At 34.1% G+C, this 19,191-nt stretch overlaps 1 protein-coding gene and 1 long non-coding RNA gene across 3 annotated transcripts in view; one reads left to right on the top strand and one right to left on the bottom strand.

Annotated features, from left to right (window-relative positions):
- Positions 1-19,144, top strand: part of LOC134263074 (protein jagged-1b-like) — a 52,425-nt gene extending 33,281 nt beyond the window's left edge. For both annotated transcript variants that reach the window (XM_062745377.1, XM_062745378.1), the window contains 18 exons: positions 5,469-5,602; positions 7,793-7,912; positions 8,222-8,335; positions 8,615-8,842; positions 9,443-9,489; positions 9,822-9,995; positions 10,101-10,251; positions 10,688-10,855; positions 10,996-11,109; positions 11,213-11,326; positions 12,118-12,231; positions 12,323-12,467; positions 12,564-12,649; positions 12,796-13,034; positions 13,290-13,556; positions 14,028-14,159; positions 16,488-16,656; positions 16,867-19,144. In XM_062745377.1, the coding sequence (XP_062601361.1) occupies positions 5,469-5,602; positions 7,793-7,912; positions 8,222-8,335; positions 8,615-8,842; positions 9,443-9,489; positions 9,822-9,995; positions 10,101-10,251; positions 10,688-10,855; positions 10,996-11,109; positions 11,213-11,326; positions 12,118-12,231; positions 12,323-12,467; positions 12,564-12,649; positions 12,796-13,034; positions 13,290-13,556; positions 14,028-14,159; positions 16,488-16,656; positions 16,867-17,363 (3,013 nt within the window). In that variant the 3' untranslated portion in view covers positions 17,364-19,144. The remainder of the gene's footprint in view (positions 1-5,468; positions 5,603-7,792; positions 7,913-8,221; positions 8,336-8,614; positions 8,843-9,442; positions 9,490-9,821; positions 9,996-10,100; positions 10,252-10,687; positions 10,856-10,995; positions 11,110-11,212; positions 11,327-12,117; positions 12,232-12,322; positions 12,468-12,563; positions 12,650-12,795; positions 13,035-13,289; positions 13,557-14,027; positions 14,160-16,487; positions 16,657-16,866) is intronic.
- On the bottom strand, positions 10,151-16,633 carry LOC134263077 (uncharacterized). Its single transcript, XR_009991176.1, has 3 exons — positions 16,470-16,633; positions 16,257-16,334; positions 10,151-10,207 (listed from the first exon to the last, which is right to left on the bottom strand). It is a non-coding gene; the product is annotated as an uncharacterized LOC134263077 (long non-coding RNA).
- Positions 19,145-19,191: the final 47 nt, after the last annotated feature.

Genomic DNA, 19,191 nt, shown 5'->3' with positions numbered 1-19,191 from the left:
TTAGTATGAACCTGCTCATAACAAGAAAGTAGGAAGACAAGCTTGGTATAAACCAGCTCATTACAAAGAAGTAGGAAGACAGGCTTGGTATGACCAGCTCATGACAAGGGAATAGGAAGACAAGCTTAGTATGAACAAGCCTATAACAAAGAAAAGTAAGACAAGCTTAGTATGAATCAGCTCATAACAAAGATGTAGGAAGAAAGATAATCTTAGTATGAACCTGCTTATAACAAAGAAGTAAGAAATCAAGCTTAGTATGAACCTGCTCATAACAAAGAAGTAAGAAGACAAACTTAGTATGAACCACCTTCTATGAAGGAAGTAGAAAGACAAGCTTAGTATGTACCTGCTCATAACAAAAAAAGTAGGAAGTGAGCTTAGTATGAACCAGCTTGTAAAAAGGAAGATAAGCCTAGTATGAAGCTGCTCATAACAAGGAAGTAAGAAAGCAAGGTGAGTATGAACCTGCCCATAACAATGATGTAGGAAGATAAGCTTAGTATGAACCTGCCCATAACAATGAAGTAGGAAGATACGCTTAATATGAACCTGCACATAACAAAGAAGTAGGAAGACAAGCTTAGTATGAACCAGCTTATAAGAAGATAAGCTTAGTATGAAAATGCTCATAACAAGGCAGTAGGTAGCAAGCTTAAAGTATGAACCTGCTCATAGCAAAGAAGCATATCATGATTTACAAGAAAAGTTCTCATCGCATAAATGTGTTCTCATCTTAACATTAAGGAACTTAATAATCAAGGTAAGACCAACTCTTCAATAAATGCACAAAGGATTTTAATAGATATTAAAATCATAAAGAATGTAATTTATTAAAAGTCATCCCCTTTAAAATATAAAGCCCAATTTTAACTGTTTAAAAATCCAGTCAGTTTTCATGTCCTCCTTTTCTTTGGAGGTTGAGGTGTTGACCTCTGACCTGTAAGAGGATCCTTTCTTTGTGATTCTCTGATTTCCTACAGACTCACACAGGTCTGTCATTTCAGAAGTGACCCTGTCTCCTTTTGAAATTTAGTTGTATGGGGCCCTAAACATGATGAAGATAACAGTGTGTAATCCATTACCAGAAAAGTTTCCAGTTATATTGCTGCAATGATGCAGGGTATTAATTATGGGGAAAATGAACAAGCTTCTTAATCAAACACATAATGTATATTTATATCAAAAAAATTTTTTTTTTATTTTTTTTTTTTTTATTTTTTAGACCAAAATGAGATTGTGTTAAGAATCCAATATAGATATGATAAATTAGCATGCAAGGATGATATTCTAATTATGCTGTTGTATATTTCAGAATTCATTGACTTGACACTGTACATCTTTAGAATTAATTCAGTCTAGGAAGTGGTGGTTAAATCTTGTCAAATCTGACAGATTTTAGAGATTTTCCCACACTATGTCAACATTCCTCTTTCTCTGATCTCTCTCTTGACTTTCTAAGTCCTTACTGATATTACACTCCATCATCCCTTACTTAGGGTACATATATATGGACATTTAAACATGGGGTGGTTAATTACCCTACTGATCCCTTTGGTCCTTTGTATAACAACTACCATTGGAGCCACCAACACCAGCATGCTCTGTAGCTCAAGTGATGGCTACCAAACAGACTGAAGCAATTATTAAATTAATGACCTGTGTGATAACTGATCAATCTGGCCAAAGATCCCCTTATTATATCGGGCTTTATTTAAATGATACAGGTTCAAAGAATGTTTGAAAGTACAATTTCCTACTCAGTGATCAAAACTAAAAGTGGGCATAGAAAGTAGAGATATAAAAAGCCACATTAACCCTTAATTTTCAAATCATTAAAAAGTTTAATAAACTTTGCTGTGTTCTGTCTTTATCTAATACAAAGATTCCCAAGGTGATGAAAGCATGCTCTCTCAAATACATGAATACCTGAATACGTTTGATGTGTGGTATAAACATTACGGATTGTTGTGTTTTTAGGCTGTCAGTAAAGATGCATTAGGTCATTTTTGTTAGAGGCAAACATTATAATGAGAAAATATCCTTTATGATCAATACTTAATGTTTTGAATAGTTTTGAATTTTCCTGAATTACCATCATCAATTATGCTAATGATTATTATATCACATACTGCTAATTGAATAAAATGTACCGACATCAACTTTTTCCTTCGATTGGAAACTGTTTCCATTTTTAAATACCTTTGACATTTCCTCACACATTCAATAATTACATCTGATATCTATTCTCCCACTGGATATTTTTCGGGACTAGAGAAAATCTGAAACTTAATTGGAACATTGACAAAATCCTAAGAGTGGTCACTAAGTATAAGATATGGAAGATAAAAGCAACATAAAGGTATAACCTGAGTCTTGAAATCCAAAACTTGCCCTGTTGGGTATAAAATACATAACATGTATGATAAAGACCAACTTGTTTTGTGCAGGTGAGGCCTCCTGTCACCTGTCGACACAGGTAGGATAGGTAAAACTTTTAAGTCATTAGATCTCACTGTCATTTCTTAAACTTCACTTTTCCCGTGAGAAAGTTACTGAAGCGTGAATACAAACGATTCTAGTTCATCCTTGTGTATCCTGATTACTGTGGCATATAATGACCATATCTTCCCCCCTTCTGTATGCTCTATACAAATGATGGGGCCTATAATAAACCCACACCACTGGAACAACATGCTGCTATATATTTTCAATAAACAAGTGCTATTATGGAAAAGTTTCACTTTGTGCTTTTTTTGTATTGAAGAGGACCAATTACATGTGAAATTGTTCATTTGATTGTAAGAAAGGGACACTGAAGTTTTATGACCTGATACCGAGAAGACGTAATTTGTGTTAACAGCCCCACTGCACAAAAAGGGACTTTATATAATATATAAATACTGTGTGTATATAATATAATACTCGGCAAATGCGAATTATATTTACACAATGTACAGTCCCTCAGTTGATTGATGTGCACACCATTGGGCTCTTAAGTACATTGTGATGTAATTAATTATTTTTTGATTTCTTGAATTCCATTACTTTTAATTGATTAGCAGAGATTATTTTTAAACATGCATGTGATAGAGTGCATGCAGTTTTTCTTTCTGTGATGAAGTACATTAAAAAGAAACAACAGCGATGACAAATTACTCCCCAAAATAAAACAAACTGAAATAAGACAAGAATTCATACTTTCAAATTTGCACACTCATGGTTGTGTTAATGCTTTTCAATTTACTAAATCTAAGGATAAAACAATCTTGCTTTAAAAATTGTATCTTATGTTTATTCAATGCTTACAGAGATTGGTTTTGTGATAGTTATTTAGCGAGACAAGTTACTGACAAACAAGTGGGTAAAACAAGAATATCAACACCTTGTTAGTTCTATGGTGGAAACAATGACCTTGTCAGCAAATACAATCTATCATTAAGTTGAATGCTAACTGAAAATTTTACATAAGGATTATCAAGCATTGGATTGTGTTTGCCCTGTCAAGAAAAGGCACACAGAGCAGTTGTGACCAATCAACAGGGAATGCTTACTCCTCCATGACACCTGATTCCACCTCTTATGGTTTTAGAGGTTAATGTTTGCTCACCTCCTGATTTATTCTTTCAATGGACAATTTTTCACAAATTATGCTTATTGTAAAAGTGGGTGAAAAAGGAAACAAGGGGAAGGGGGAGGGGAATAAAAGGGGGACTGAAGAAAAATCAATACATAGAGGTTAAAAACAGATTACAAATTATGTTAGTTTTTGAGAAGTCCAACTCAGCAATATTATTGCAAAATTTAGCATAAGTAGCAAAACAATGACTAACTTAAAAAATAATCCATTACATAATACATTCACAAGGGCAATTTAAAGGTTTTAAAAAATAGTAGCCTTCTTTATAGTTTAAAACTGTGAAAGTTTTTAAAAAATATCCTGATATTTGCTGCAAATTAGAATAAAATATACATTTTTTTCTAATATGTACTAACCTTTCAATGTTTTGGTTGTATGAATCTCTGGTTTTGGAATACATATGATATGTATGTATATCAAGATGCAATCTTTTGAACTCTCTGTATAAAAGAGCTTCAGTTTGGTCTGGAAAAAAATGTGTAACAATTTCTGCTGTAATGTACATATAGGAAATTAACAAAACATGATATATTGAAATGATCTTGACCAACTTTGGCAAGAATTGTAAACTTTTTTTCATTCAAGTGAAGGTCTTCATTAGTGCTGCTTTTGAATTGAATGACATTGTTATTTGTGAGCATTAAGGGAATATTCTTTTTGATAACATTCACAAAGGGAGATCAAAGATGGGCAAAAGTTTAGAAACTGGGAATCATGAACTACCTTGAAAGCTTTACATACAAAAAGATTTGTGGGAGTGCATGTATATTAGTAACATCAAGTAAACCAGAGAAACAGTGCCTTTATATACAGAACAACCTTCAATAGTTCTGCACTCTTCTTGTTTGATCTCGCCTTTTGGGTGGCTTACATTGTAAAACTTCATTCATCTTTTTTCTGATGAGCTCCCTGAACACCCAAGCACCTGTTCCAACAAAACATCCTGTACAAACCCCTCATAAACCAAGACGCTGTGCAATCGAATGCAGTTCAAGTCACAATTTTATCAATACACAACTTGAGAAAAACCTTAAGTAAAGACTTCAGTGCTTGTTCTCTGGTTATGATATGTTACAGTGTTTGCCAACTTCAGCCACAACTTTGTTGGATTTCCATCACTCTGACTCAAGTGTGGATAATTTTTGTTAACAATATTCCACTTGACAACTGATCTACAATTACAGGTTTTGTCAACAAATCAGTAATGTTAATGGATTCCTGCATTCATTTGTTATTCCATATTAAATATCTTTATTGAATTAGTAAATTATTTGTCTAGCATTTAAGTGAAGTAGTCTACATAAAGTCTTGTGTTGATATCATGTATAAAACTGATTATGAATTGTTGTAATAAAGAAGCTGCATGATTTTTTTTCCTGTATCAAAATCTTTTGAACTACAGTAATGAGTTTTCATATGAATCATTTAACATTTTGCATTTCTATTTTGAATGCAGTACTTTTTTTTATTTTTATATTGACTATTTTTTTTTGTTGGAAAAATTGTCTCTACCAATCATCAAATCACATATTAAGTCAAAAAGACCATATAACAATGTCATATATGACAGACGTGCATTGAAATCTGAAATATGTACAGTAAAACCTGTTTCATCCGACATGCACTGGAAGACAAATTTTGTGTCGGAAAAGACAGGATGTCAGATTGCACAGTGTTAGAAACATAGAAAATACTAAAATGGGAAATAAATTTCACCAGTGTGTCATTATTCATTAACTTTTCAAAATTAAATAAATGCTGATAAAATAATTTCACCTTTCAGTATAAACTTGTAAAATTATTCATGTACCTAGTTTTTGTCTGACAGGTGCTCCTATGGATGGCAAGGTGCCCTTTGTGACCTGTGTATCCCCTACCCTGGCTGTAAGCACGGATCCTGTAACGGCTCCCCCTGGAGCTGTGTCTGTGACATGAACTGGGGAGGGATTCTGTGTGACAAAGGTAAGGCTGGGCTCTCAATCTACAGTGACTTACAACAGATTAATTGATTAATTGATTGCAGTGTTTAACTTTCTTGCCAGAGTAATGACAGAGGTAGAGACAACTCTAAAACAATATGCCTCTCAATCATTTGTATCATTGACACAAAAAATATTGTGCATGTAAATGTACTATTGAGACCAAAGCAAACAACAAACAACAGAGTTGACCTCTCAGTGTCTTAATTTTAGAATTTAAAAAATTCAAATTGACAAATTACTTTGACAAAGTTTGGTTCCTGTAAAGATTCAAAGAAGATGAAAAAGTTGATCCAATAACAGTTATCAAACCTCAGTCTTTTTGTTTTTATAAATGGGCTGAGAAATTCAAATTATCCTTACATAATAAAAATCTTTGTGCAACTACTTTGACAAAGTTTGGTTCCTTTTTTTTTTTTTTTTTTTAAATCAGATTTTTGTTAGATAACAAGTAATAGAGCTTTTCCATGTTTTCATAGACCTACTAAACATGAGTAAGCTCCACTCTTGATAAAAAAAACCATTGATTGATAAAATCAAAAGTCAAAAATTGAAAATGAAATAGTTTCAATATTCTGAAAATTAAAAAAAAAAAAAAAATTACAAAATGGCTAAAAAAAAGTTTGGGTCGGGTACATTTTCAGTGGGTCGGTAGGCAACTGCAAATAAACTAATTTTTATTTTATGCCTTATTAATCTCAATGGTTGACTTATGATAATTATTATCAAAGTACAAAGTTATTATTATAATTTACAAGGCACAGACAAACATATGAATCTAGATATCAAATGCCACAGTCATTTTCCTTTTGTAACAGTGAAGAAGGGTTGGGGGATAAAAGTGCTCATCAATGGCCAGATTTATCTGCCTTTTATTACTGTCATATGATATTTTTATCAATCCTGAAGCTGATTCACAACACAGACACAACATGTGATTGATTTTACAGGTTTTTCATTGGCTATAGTTATCATTTAATGATCACATTAAAATTCCCAGCATCCCTTCAAAAAAGCAGAGAAGATTCATCAGCTTTAACTTTTATGTTCCTGCTTTCTGTGAAAATATATTAAAAAAACAATTTCTGAACGATATTAAGAGGAATATGAAGACACTGATGACAGTTCTTGTCATATATTTCTCAGAGTTTCCTCGTATTTTTTCATTAAATTCTCCATCAAGGAAATCAAACACCCAGCAACAGAAACTGATCAAAAGCTGGAATATTGAAGTCTGAATTGATGAGTCAAATAACTCTTAATGTCTTCCTTACTTTGTTAAAACTTGAAAGTAATTGCATCAGAAGATTTTAAGGCAAGAGATTTTCAATTTGTTATAAACTTTGTGGCATTTAAAGGTGCATAAACAAAGCTAAGCTTGATAAAAAGAATTATAGGATAAAATTCAATTTATAATGATTATGTTTACATTGCTTCTGTGAAAATGAGAATTTTTACCACACCTAACTTCTTTGACTGGTGAGGGTTCATCACTTGCTAATGGGCCTATCCTGCGATAGGAGGGCATTTTGACCTTAGAGGTGAAAGATCCATGTGATTGCTTTTCCACATGGAAAAATAGGAGAAAATTGCATTCAAATCATCTTCTACTGTAGATTTCAGCAGCAGACCTTTATATATAGAAAGCTTCTGATCTCCATAAAATGTCATTTAATGAAAAAGAAAGCAGTGGGGAGTTTGAGCACAATTTGGAGAAATATACCTTTTTCAATAGAGCAAATTTTTGCTTTGAGGGGATTTTCAAAAATATTACTATCATACACTGGGGCCTGAACCCTCTCTTAGTACAAAAGAGGCAGACAGTTTTATGGTTTACCTGAATCAAACATTCTGAACTTGGCAACACGAAACCAAAACTAATTAAATTTTATTCATCAAAAACAGTGAAAGGAAAAACTTCTACACTTAAAATATATAACAATTGCATTTAAATTTATTACCCCTCCCCCCTTTCCAATATACAGTAAATTATTTTAAGCTTTACATAAGATACGTATTTTAAAATAATTATAAAAAATAAAAAATGTCTATATAAGTTATAATCTTTATAATGTAATGATACCAAAATATCATACTTTCTTCACAAACAAATTATAGATTACTGGTAGAAAAATTAGCATGTTTCTACAAGAATCACAATTTTCGTTTTCAGATTTAAATTACTGTGGACGACATCATCCGTGCCAGAATGGGGGAATTTGTAAGAACACGGCTCCGGACAGTTACGAGTGCACATGCTCCGAGGGCTTCTCCGGAATCAACTGTGAAATTGGTGAGCAACCTCTCTCCTTGTCATCCGAGCAGAGAGGAATACATAGAAAAGCACTATAAACTAGCTTTTATTTATGTGCGATAAATATCCACAAGTTTTCAAATTTTATTTTAACTCGCAATAATTATCACCCCTAACCATTTATTTTGCTGTGTATTTGTATGGGATGTGTCCTTGGTCACAAAAATTAATCATCTCAAATTAATTTCATTTTTGCAGAGTCGCAAGAAAAATATAGATTTCCAGTAATCAGAATTTAAGGTTTTGCATGCCTGTAACTCATCTACATCTATTGTTTTTATTAATCAGCTGAGCATGCATGTTCAACCCAGCCCTGTAAGAATGGGGCCAGCTGTATTGACACGACGGGAGGGTTTATCTGTACCTGTGCCCCCGGCTGGACAGGGGCATTCTGTGAAGACAGTAAGTAAAGGCTAAATCTATCATGATCTACATATAATTCATCAGAAATAGCTCGATCAGCATAGGTGTGTAAATGTAGGTATTTTGTGACTTGAGGAAAAGCCATGATATTATTACGCAATAACAATCATATTATAGCCAAGAGTTCATCTAAATTGGTTTGAAATCGTGTAATACATAAAATCAGTTTATTTAGTTTCAGACTAGTTTTGGGTTATGACATGACATTTATAGTAAACATGAGTTTCCATCATCACTTCATTCACTTTTGTACTGTAGATGTCAGCGAGTGTGCTTCAAACCCCTGTCTCCATGGCGGCACATGCGTTGACGGCATCAACAGCTACAGGTGCCTCTGTCCCCGGGGGTGGGGCGGTGCTCACTGTCAGCTGGACTCGGACGAGTGCAGTGGGAGTCCCTGTGTGAACGCTCACTCCTGTGAAGATCTCCAGGGTGGATACAAATGTCACTGTCAGATCGGATGGACCGGGAAAAAATGTGACCAAAGTATGGGTAAAAATATCACAAATAGGAGAACAAACAAGTAGATTCACATTTCTCTAGATGACTCAGAATTCTTTCAAAAATTGTTGTCAAATGCATTTCTGACTCATTTCATGAACTGTAGAAATTATGTTATTGAGGATAACTTTTTAAAAATTGAAATACAGAACAATGGGGAGAAGAAATGGATGACCATACATGTTCATATAAGTTTGAGAGAGCAACTGCTAAGATTATAAGAATTGAGAAGAAGGACTTGGCCAGTAAAATTTAGGTGCAGTTCTTGTCAGCTTAGTTCACAACTTTATTTTGGGATAGAATATACAAAACCCCAAATTTACTTCAAAAAGCTGCCAATTTTTTCTTCAATATTACAAACATTTAGCCATATCTCAAAACAAATTTATGCAAAAATTTGGAAAGCTTTATTGCAGCCAATCCATCATGGTGTGTGGTCAGTGGAAATGCAGTAATAACAATATTGTTGATACAATATGATATTTTATAAATCATTTATCTATAAAATGTTAAATGTCATTTGATTCTGATTTGATGGGGCTATTAATGACTACGCTGATTGAATTTATGACTCTATTTTTACAGACATTAACGACTGCCATCATCAATGTCAGAATGGAGGACATTGTGTGGTAAGGCTGGTTCAAAATTTCTATCACTCACCAACATATTACTGTCTTTGTGTTAGGGTGCCTGCATGCATTTCTGATTCATGAAACTCCCAAAAGAGTTAAGGCATCTCAAAAATTTCATTCACAAAATTGATGCCATTCATGAAAGTTCATTATTTATAAGTTAACTTAAATTTTAGAATGGAGTGCATTTAGTAACTTTTTAAAAAAAAATTTAAACTTAAAAAAAAATCCAGATGGCTAGGATAGGAAAAAGAGTCAATGTATTACAAGAGAGATAACTCATACAAATTCTCAGCATTATCATCAGTCAAGATTATTATACGTTTCAGGACCTGGTGAATTCGTACCACTGCGCGTGTCTCCCGGGTTACACAGGTCGTCACTGTGAGACAGAGATCTGTGAGTGCTGTAGTTCACCCTGTCAGAACGGGGCTACCTGTCATGAACAGGTGGCTGGTTATACCTGTGAATGCCAGGTGGGATATACAGGATTTAACTGCCAGGTAAACCCTCTTCTATTCTGAGCCCTACAAGCTGTGTGCTATAATCATTTAGTACTAAAATTACCATTATTTGCTGATAAATTCTTTTTTCCCCTCTACATGTAGATTGATGTGGATCCCTGCCACCCGAATCCTTGCATGAACGGTGCCAGTTGTTTCAATGTCCAGGGAGATTATTACTGTCACTGCTCTGACCACTGGGAAGGGAGGCACTGTGAAAACACAAAGTCAACATGTGTGTCAGGGACATGTCAAGGTTAGCCAATGTCTTATCGAATTCCTCAGAAATTCTGATCAAATTAAATATGAGGTGTTAATAATAGGAGCACAGAAAATTCTTGTGTGACAGAAGCAAGGTAAGGATGTAAACAATGATGTCTGAAAAAATTGCACAAGAAGCTGAATCAAGCACATTTCTTACATCAGAAATACAAACTCACTTCATGATAGAGACAGCCAGACTAGAGGGAACATGAAATTAGGCGTCGCTTTTTGTAGGATGACAGATGATGTAAGAATTCAGTTAGACATTAAAGACACTCTCAGGTGTCAAGATATCATACATTCATATAATATTTGCCAAAAGAGCAGAATCAGGGGCAGCAAATCTGATAATTATGAAACGTCTACAAATAATATACATGTATATAGATGATCTTATTCAGGTAACAATGTGTCACTTTCGATTGTAGTGATAGACAGCTGTACTATTGCCCTACAGTCTAACCACACAGAGACGGGCGGGGTACAGCTCATCTCCTCCAATGTGTGCGGGAAGCATGGCATGTGTATTAGCAAGCCTGATGGAGGCTTCACTTGTGCCTGTGACCTTGGCTTCACCGGGACTTACTGCCAAGAGAGTAAGCTCTATTTCATGTCACACAACCAGACACAAGTTAGCTTGAATTTCTAGATTTCCAAAAAGAAGCAATATTACATATGACAGGGTAAAAGTGAGTATTTATAATTGTAAATAATTTGGCATCTCCCCTCCTTGTAGATGTCAATGACTGTAAAGAGAACCCCTGCCTTAACGGAGGAACCTGTATCGACGGTATCAACAACTACCAGTGTATTTGTAAGGAGAGCTGGGAGGGAGTTCACTGTAATATCAGTAAGTTCTCCTCCACTATTCAGTAAAATATGAACAGGAATCCAAGAAGTTTCACTAAAATAGGAAGAGATATTCAAGAAAATTTACTAATTTTTTTTTTTAGATAAGAATGAATGTTCACCCAATCCTTGTCGTAATGGAGGGTTTTGTATTGACTTGGTGGCAGACTTTGTTTGTGAATGCATCAATGGCTGGAAAGGGAAAACCTGCACTCTCAGTAAGTATCCTGACATGTATCTACTATATATAGTACTGTTACATGTCACTGCACTCTCAGTACGTATCCTGACATGTATCTACTATATATAGTACTGTTACATGTCACTGCACTCTCAATCCTTGTATCTACTATATACGGTGGTCACTGCACTCTCAGTAAGTTGTATCTACTATATATGGTACTGTTACATGTCACTGCACTCTCAGTAAGTATCCTGAATGCATCAATATATGGTACTGTTACATGTCACTGCACTCTCAGGGTATCTACTATATATGGTACTGTTACATGTCACTGCACTCTCAGTAAGTATCCTGACATGTATCTACTATATATGGTACTGTTACATGTCACTGCACACTCAGTAAGTATCCTGACATGTATCTACTATATATAGTACTGTTACATGTCACTGCACTCTCAGTAAGTATCCTGACATGTATCTACTATATATGGTACTGTTACATGTCACTGCACTCTCAGTACGTATCCTGACATGTATCTACTATATACGGTACTGTTACATGTCACTGCACACTCAGTAAGTATCCTGACATGTATCTACTATATATAGTACTGTTACATGTCACTGCACACTCAGTAAGTATCCTGACATATATCTACTATATATGGTACTGTTACATGTCACTGCACACTCAGTAAGTATCATAATAGATACATACTTAAGATTGTTAAAAGACACTCAGTAAGCATCAAGATGATACATATTGTAAACTGTTAGAGGATGAAGATAAACTTGATGTACAGAGTATCATGACTCTCTACAGGAGATTCCCAGTGTGACAGAGACACCTGTAAGAATGGAGGCACCTGCAGTGACCTTGGAGACACATTCACCTGTAACTGTCCAAAGAAATATGAAGGCAGCACTTGTCAGCTCTGTAAGTTAATTCTCCATATCACACATTTGAAGAAAACAACATAAACTATATTTCCTTCTGATGTCCTCCTGTTAACCCTTTTCTGTTGCAGCGTCTGTCAAGGCTTGCGATTCTTCTCCCTGTCACCACGGTGGGACCTGCGTTAACAGTGGAGACAGTTTTACCTGTATCTGTAAGGACGGATATGAAGGACCGCTGTGTGAAGCCGACATCAACAACTGTAATCCTTTCCCATGGTACAAGACATTCTTCTTCAATATTTAATAGGATCTGTGTAAATCAACCACATTTAGCTATTTGGATGATTTATGTTTCTGATATTTTTTCCCCAGTTACAATGGTGGTCGTTGTATTGATGGGATCAACTGGTATAGATGTGAATGTGCTAAAGGATTCGCTGGGCCTGACTGTCGAGTCAGTAAGTCAACTCGGGCATTTCTTGGGAAAATTTTATGAATTTGTTAAAAAGGGCATTGTACATGTATTTTGGTTTAGTTGTTTAATAAAGATTGTTTGAAGTTTAACACTGCAGTCAAATTCCATGCATATAATAATTTCTTTCAGATATAAATGAGTGTGCCTCTTCACCCTGCACTTTTGGCAGCACCTGTATTGATGGTATAGGTGATTACAAATGTATCTGCCCACCTGGTCGGACAGGTAGAAACTGTGAGGAGGTTGTGGGACAGATTCCCTCTCCTCTGTCATGCGAGTTCAATCGCAGGATTTACTCAGATCAAACCACATGGGAACATGAATGCAACTCCTGTACTTGTTCTAATGGTCAAATCAAATGCAGCAAGGTATTGTAAATAATCTAACCTTAAAGGTCAAGAGTATTTCTGCATTTTCAATTTTAACTATAATATTATAATCCATTATACACTTTCTGTTTCTTGAAATTTCACAAAAATTTAATGTGATTTATAATAAAAGTACATGTAGCGAGTAGAAATATTTAATGTGGATTGAAGAAGCAGTTCCTGGTTAAACCCTTAAATGTATTCCATATGACTGAAATTTTGTAAAATATAAGCTTGTAATAATAAATATTTCAGATTTGGTGTGGACCAAAGAACTGTATTTCTCATCAGAACACAACAGAACACCTAGAAGTCTGCAGTCCACAACAATCCTGTGTTGTACAAACGGAACATAACTGTTTTGTCCCCCCTTGTCTTCCCTGGGGCCAGTGCAAGGATCTGGACAAAATCACAGACCCTCTCCCCCACAGCATCAACACAAAATGTGTACCTAATGCAGCAGAACTTGGAAACAGCTGTGCCAAAATCACACTTATCTTTGAGCTCATGAAAATGCCAGTAGTAAGTTTCTTCCTCAAAATATTATAGTATGTTTCATAAATTTTCAGAGAATAATTAAGCTATGATGCCTAGATATATGTACTTTCTTTCCATATTAAATTTTATCAAATAGTTAATATGCTAGCTGAATGTAATTTTTTTTTAAAGACCGAAGTAAATATTGTCACTTTTATTTAAATGAAAACAAGTTATAAATATATGAATTATGTGTTCTTCGTCAACAGTTTGTTTTGATACGACAAAATTTCATATCTGCTATTTAAGGAATGAAATCACATTCTTATATCTGAGAATTCTTTATATGGTTTCTCTTAATTCATTTTAAAATGCCCTTTTTTAGTGAATACATCATTATTATTATTTAGGTTCACAAAAATTTTATTCAACCTTTAAAGCTGTACCTGTGCTTATACATGTATTTATTATACTAAAAGAGTTCCACTGAAATAAACTTTTCCTTTTGCTTTTAAGGGCATCACAGTGGAGTATATCTGTGACACTCTGCGCCAGTTCTCGGTCATTCGAGATCTGTCACATGATCAACAGATTTACATATTATGTGGGATCCAGTTAGGTCATCCAGACACTATAGAAGTCCTTATAGTAAGTCTAATGCTTACCTCCAGACACTATAGAAGTCCTTATAGTAAGTCTAATGCTTACCTCCAGACACTATAGAAGTTCTTATAGTAAGTCTAATGCTTACCTCCAGACACTATAGAAGTCCTTATAGTAAGTCTAATGCTTACCTCTTAATGTTTACCATGGTAATATCCAGACACTATAGAAGTCCTTATAGTAAGTCTAATGCTTACCTCTTAATGTTTACCATGGTAATGTAAGCTTCCTCAGCACCCTGTCAAATGCCAATCAGCTTACAATGTTTCCATCCCGTGTAAATTCAATAAATTATAAAATTATATTTTTATCAGGACTACTCATGACATCCGTCCACATATAAAAAAGGGGGGGGGCATCCTCAGCCCGTCACATGTATTTAAACACCCTTGATAATTTACTTCACATCCTTGTAAATCATAACCAAGTTCCATTTTTCGTTTCAAATATTTCATTTAATAAAGACTTCAAAGTTCAATGAAATATAACAAAACAGTCAGTACATCTATGAGTATATAAAGTCCTAGCTTAACATCTCTGGCCTAATAAAACACAGTGGATTGCGGTGTCCGTGCGGTGGAGAAATTATACACTACTTAATTTGTATTAGTTTACATTATTTTCTTTTACCTAAGTCACTAGTAATTTACAGTCAGTGATGTTGATGACGTAATATGATCTGATCGTTACGATCGTCGTGATGAAACTGGCGTTCGCTGCTCATATATATAACCTTCCATAAATGGTCACGTGATCACAACAACCAATGAATAATTGTCCTTTCTGGAGCCTCTCAGAACTACTTTACACACATATTGTGTAATACAAAGAAAATAACATCGCTCAAAATGTCCTTTCTACATGTAAAGTGGGAGCTATAAATTCTATTCGATATACATTAGAAAACAAGTTCAACAAACAATCTGTAATAAAACGGACACACACAATCCATGGCGTAGTAATACCGAACAATAATGCAAACACATAAGTATTACGCTACACATTCAAGTTCCAAAACATTTCGTCAAATACAGCATAATTAAATGACAATACTGCAATAAAATAACAATATTTGAGGACACGGACAGTGTTATTTCGATCTTATCAATTGTAAAACAATAATGTTTACGTCACATGACTACTTCCTTCGTAAGAAAGATGGCAAGCGCCCAATTTACAACACATGTGATAATGCTGAAATAAGTAAGTAAATTACAGTCGTAATATGGTAGATAATGATGAAAAACTGACATATAACATCTCAGTATAACTGTCCCTTACTGTCTATTCAACAATATCTCACTAGATCCTCTAGTAATACAAAAACAGCATTTGTTTACATTACAATGTCGAAGTGCAATGTATTGCATCAATAATTCAACTAAACAATAAGATAATGAAATAACATGAACAATAAAACATTTCTTATCAATTTACAACTGGATGCTACTTTACTTCACAAAAAAACACTCCACCATCAGCCTGTGATTAATTAATATGCAATATTCTAAAGTCCAACCCCCATGCATATTACAGTAATATCCAGACACTATAGAAGTCCTTATAGTAAGTCTAATGCTTACCTCCAGACACTATAGAAGTCCTTATAGTAAGTCTAATGCTTACCTCCAGACACTATAGAAGTCCTTATAGTAAGTTTAATGCTTACCTCCAGACACTATAGAAGTTCTTATAGTAAGTCTAATGCTTACCTCTTAATGTTTACCATGGTAATATCCAGACACTATAGAAGTTCTTATAGTAAGTCTAATGCTTACCTCCAGACACTATAGAAGTCCTTATAGTAAGTCTAATGCTTACCTCCAGACACTATACAAGTTCTTATAGTAAGTCTAATGCTTACCTCTTAATGTTTACCATGGTAATATCCAGACACTATAGAAGTCCTTATAGTAAGTCTATTGCTTACCTCCAGACACTATAGAAGTCCTTATAGTAAGTCTAATGCTTACCTCCAGACACTATAGAAGTCCTTATAGTAAGTCTAATGCTTACCTCTTAATGTTTACCATGGTAATATCCAGACACTATAGAAGTCCTTATAGTAAGTCTAATGCTTACCTCTCAATGCTTACCGCAGTAACATCCATTTCTTATGATGACAGAATGGAGAAATTTGGAAACCTTCATGTGGTAGTCCTATCAAATAATAAATGTTACCAATTTTATTTTTACTAGCTCGAGAAAATGCAATAGTGGAAACTGAGAATATGATAATTGAGAAGATTTGTATAAGTTTACTACATACTCATACAGTAAGGGGGAATAACTCACCTCTATCTTTTGTTTTAGTCTTCTGAGCGTTTGTCAGGAAACACTGATGAACTGGATCCAGAATTAAAATCCGCAGTCCATAAACTGACCAGTATTATCAGCCACAAGAAGTCCAACAGCAGCGCGTTATCTGCCGTCACTGAGGTCACCGTGGAAACTATTGTAGTCAACTCTGCTGAAAAGTCAAGTAAGTCCCACATAAGAACATACTTTACTGAAGTTGATATGCAAACACATTTGGATGAATTTATTTTTTGTTAAAAATATTGGTTTACTTTCTTATTTTATTCTGAAATACATGTAATTGATAATATAAATGTCTATGAATAGAGTTTAGTACAGGTAAAATCTAAGAAATTATCAATCAATATGGTTTTACCTTTCATTTTTTCCACAGAAGCAGGGCTGATCATTCCAGTGGTGTGCTCTGTGATTGGACTTGTGGGACTTTTAGTAATTATTGTGTTAATTGTGTGTCATCTCCGTCGTAAAAATATAATCGCCAGGAGGCGAGCAGAAGCACAATATTCAGAACAGAAAACAAACAATGAAAATGAAGAGAACCTTCGACGTTACAAAAACCCTCTGTTTGCTGGGACTGACAAGGGTGGAGGGACAAGCAAGGTGTCTGCTTCTGAGTTTCATGAAATGGATTTAGATAAATGTGAAAATATAGAAAAAAGTCCCACAAGATTACTCAGTGGGCGATCCGATTCGCCAAATGATTCCAATGATTGGAATAATTCTAGTCCTCCATCAAAAACCATTACAAAAGACATCAATATTGAGATTTCGCGATCCAAAGCTAGAGTAAGGGCTGCAGAAAGAGAGCTCATAGAAATTTCACGGACTATTGCTGCAGATTTAAGGTCAGAAAATGAGGTCATGGTGTGACCTTTGACCTTACTTGCAGGAGACATATTAATGGATCCAAAATGTTTTTCATGTAATTCTCAATCATTTATATTTGTGAACTTTAGCAGTAGACGATGGATCTCAATTTTTTTTCTCTACTCTGTGCCATGCCTTTAGCATCAGTTGTCACCATCTTGTAACTTATCTCAGTAATTTTCTGAGATTTAAAGACATCTTTTATTTAATTATGTGCTTAATACTTGACGTGATTTCTAAGTGTTGTTTGCCAATTTTTCCCTCCTTGCAGAGAAGCAATGATGTATATTTAAACGCTCATTTTGTTTGTCCGTCCCATCAAAGCAAATGCACTTTAAGTTTTCTTTTAAATCCAAAAAAACTGCATGAGCATGGAGAAAACAGTATAATTAAATTGTATTACCAGCTCCATGTGTTTTCTTTAAATTATGGATTTTGAAAATCATTAGTTTGGTACACTATCATAGGTAAAATTTTCAACTAGATTTTTTTGTCTACATTTTTTAAACAGATATATAAATCACAATGATTGATTTAAAAAAAATCACAATCTAACTGAAACTCTGCACGTCCAGAATTCTGCTTTTGGTTGAATCAACATTGATATATGATAATTTTGTCCATTAAACATCAGTTGCTACAATTCCTTGAAAGAAAAAAGGTATTGATTAATTAAAGACACAAAATCTCTTATTAATAAGTCATCTGCAATTACACTGGCATGGCACAATGTCATAACTCAGGTAAAAAATAACATTGTATCAAAATATCCTATTGATATTAAGTAAATATTCTCTGTTCTCTCCACTAAAACACAGTATTTATAAAAGAGATCTTTCTGCTGCAGAAGTTTAAACAGGCAGCAGACTTTGTATGCTTCACCCATCAACATTTATCTATACCTCCATTAAAGTACCTGCTGGGCACAATGCAGTCATAGGGCAAACATATATCTCCATACATGTTTTTTCCTTGCCTCAAAACAATCCAATATTTTTATTTCATTTGATTTCATCCATACACTATTCCTGTCAATCATGGTTTGCATTTATACATATATTCTGGAGAAGAAAAACAGAGCCTCACGTTATACTATGATAAAAATAAATATACAGAAACTGTCATGTGTGTTGTATGGCAGGTAATAGTTTGGTTTGGTCCTTACACTATAGCTTCAATTTGTTTTAAACTACACAATTTCAAACCATAATTACCATTTAAGAAAAACTTTCGTTTATACTACTCATATACTTGAAAAAGTTACCATACTCATGTTCTTGTTTTATATACATCCAAAGCTCAAAATTTCTGTTTTTTGCAAAATAGTGCTATTTTCTCAGTTTTTGAGGAAAAAATTACACTGTGCACCATATATGTTTATTATTTTTCTTCAGCTTTGACAGTATTGCAAAAAATCCTTTTTATACTTCTACTGACCCTTCCAGGGTTTAATGCATGTAAATAGGGGCTTTCCAGTTGTGTTTAAAAGACACATCAAATTTGTGCAATTTTTTTTCTTTGTTGTTTGATTACATTGTGATAAATCTTTCCATTCATATTTAGATAGTATCGTTGATTTTATGAAAACTGTCACAAGGAGAAATGACATTTCTTTTAGTTTGTCACAATGTAAAGAAAATAATCAATAATGATATGTCAATTTTCATGTGACAGTTTTCTTGTGTCATTTAAGTTTGAAAAAATGAATATTGTATGTAAGCTGCATGTATGTGACTAATGTCAAAATTGTCAAAAACAGAATAAAAATGTGGTTTAAAACAGTATCTCAAGGCTTCCATTCCTTTAAAATCCAAGGATTTTTTTTTTTTAC

This window comes from Saccostrea cucullata, unplaced genomic scaffold, assembly GCF_032062105.1.
Source record: "Saccostrea cucullata isolate Sc308-1 unplaced genomic scaffold, CSIRO_AGI_Scuc_v1 ctg1456, whole genome shotgun sequence".
NCBI lineage: Eukaryota > Metazoa > Mollusca > Bivalvia > Ostreida > Ostreidae > Saccostrea > Saccostrea cuccullata.
This window is presented reverse-complemented; position numbering and strand designations above follow the sequence as displayed.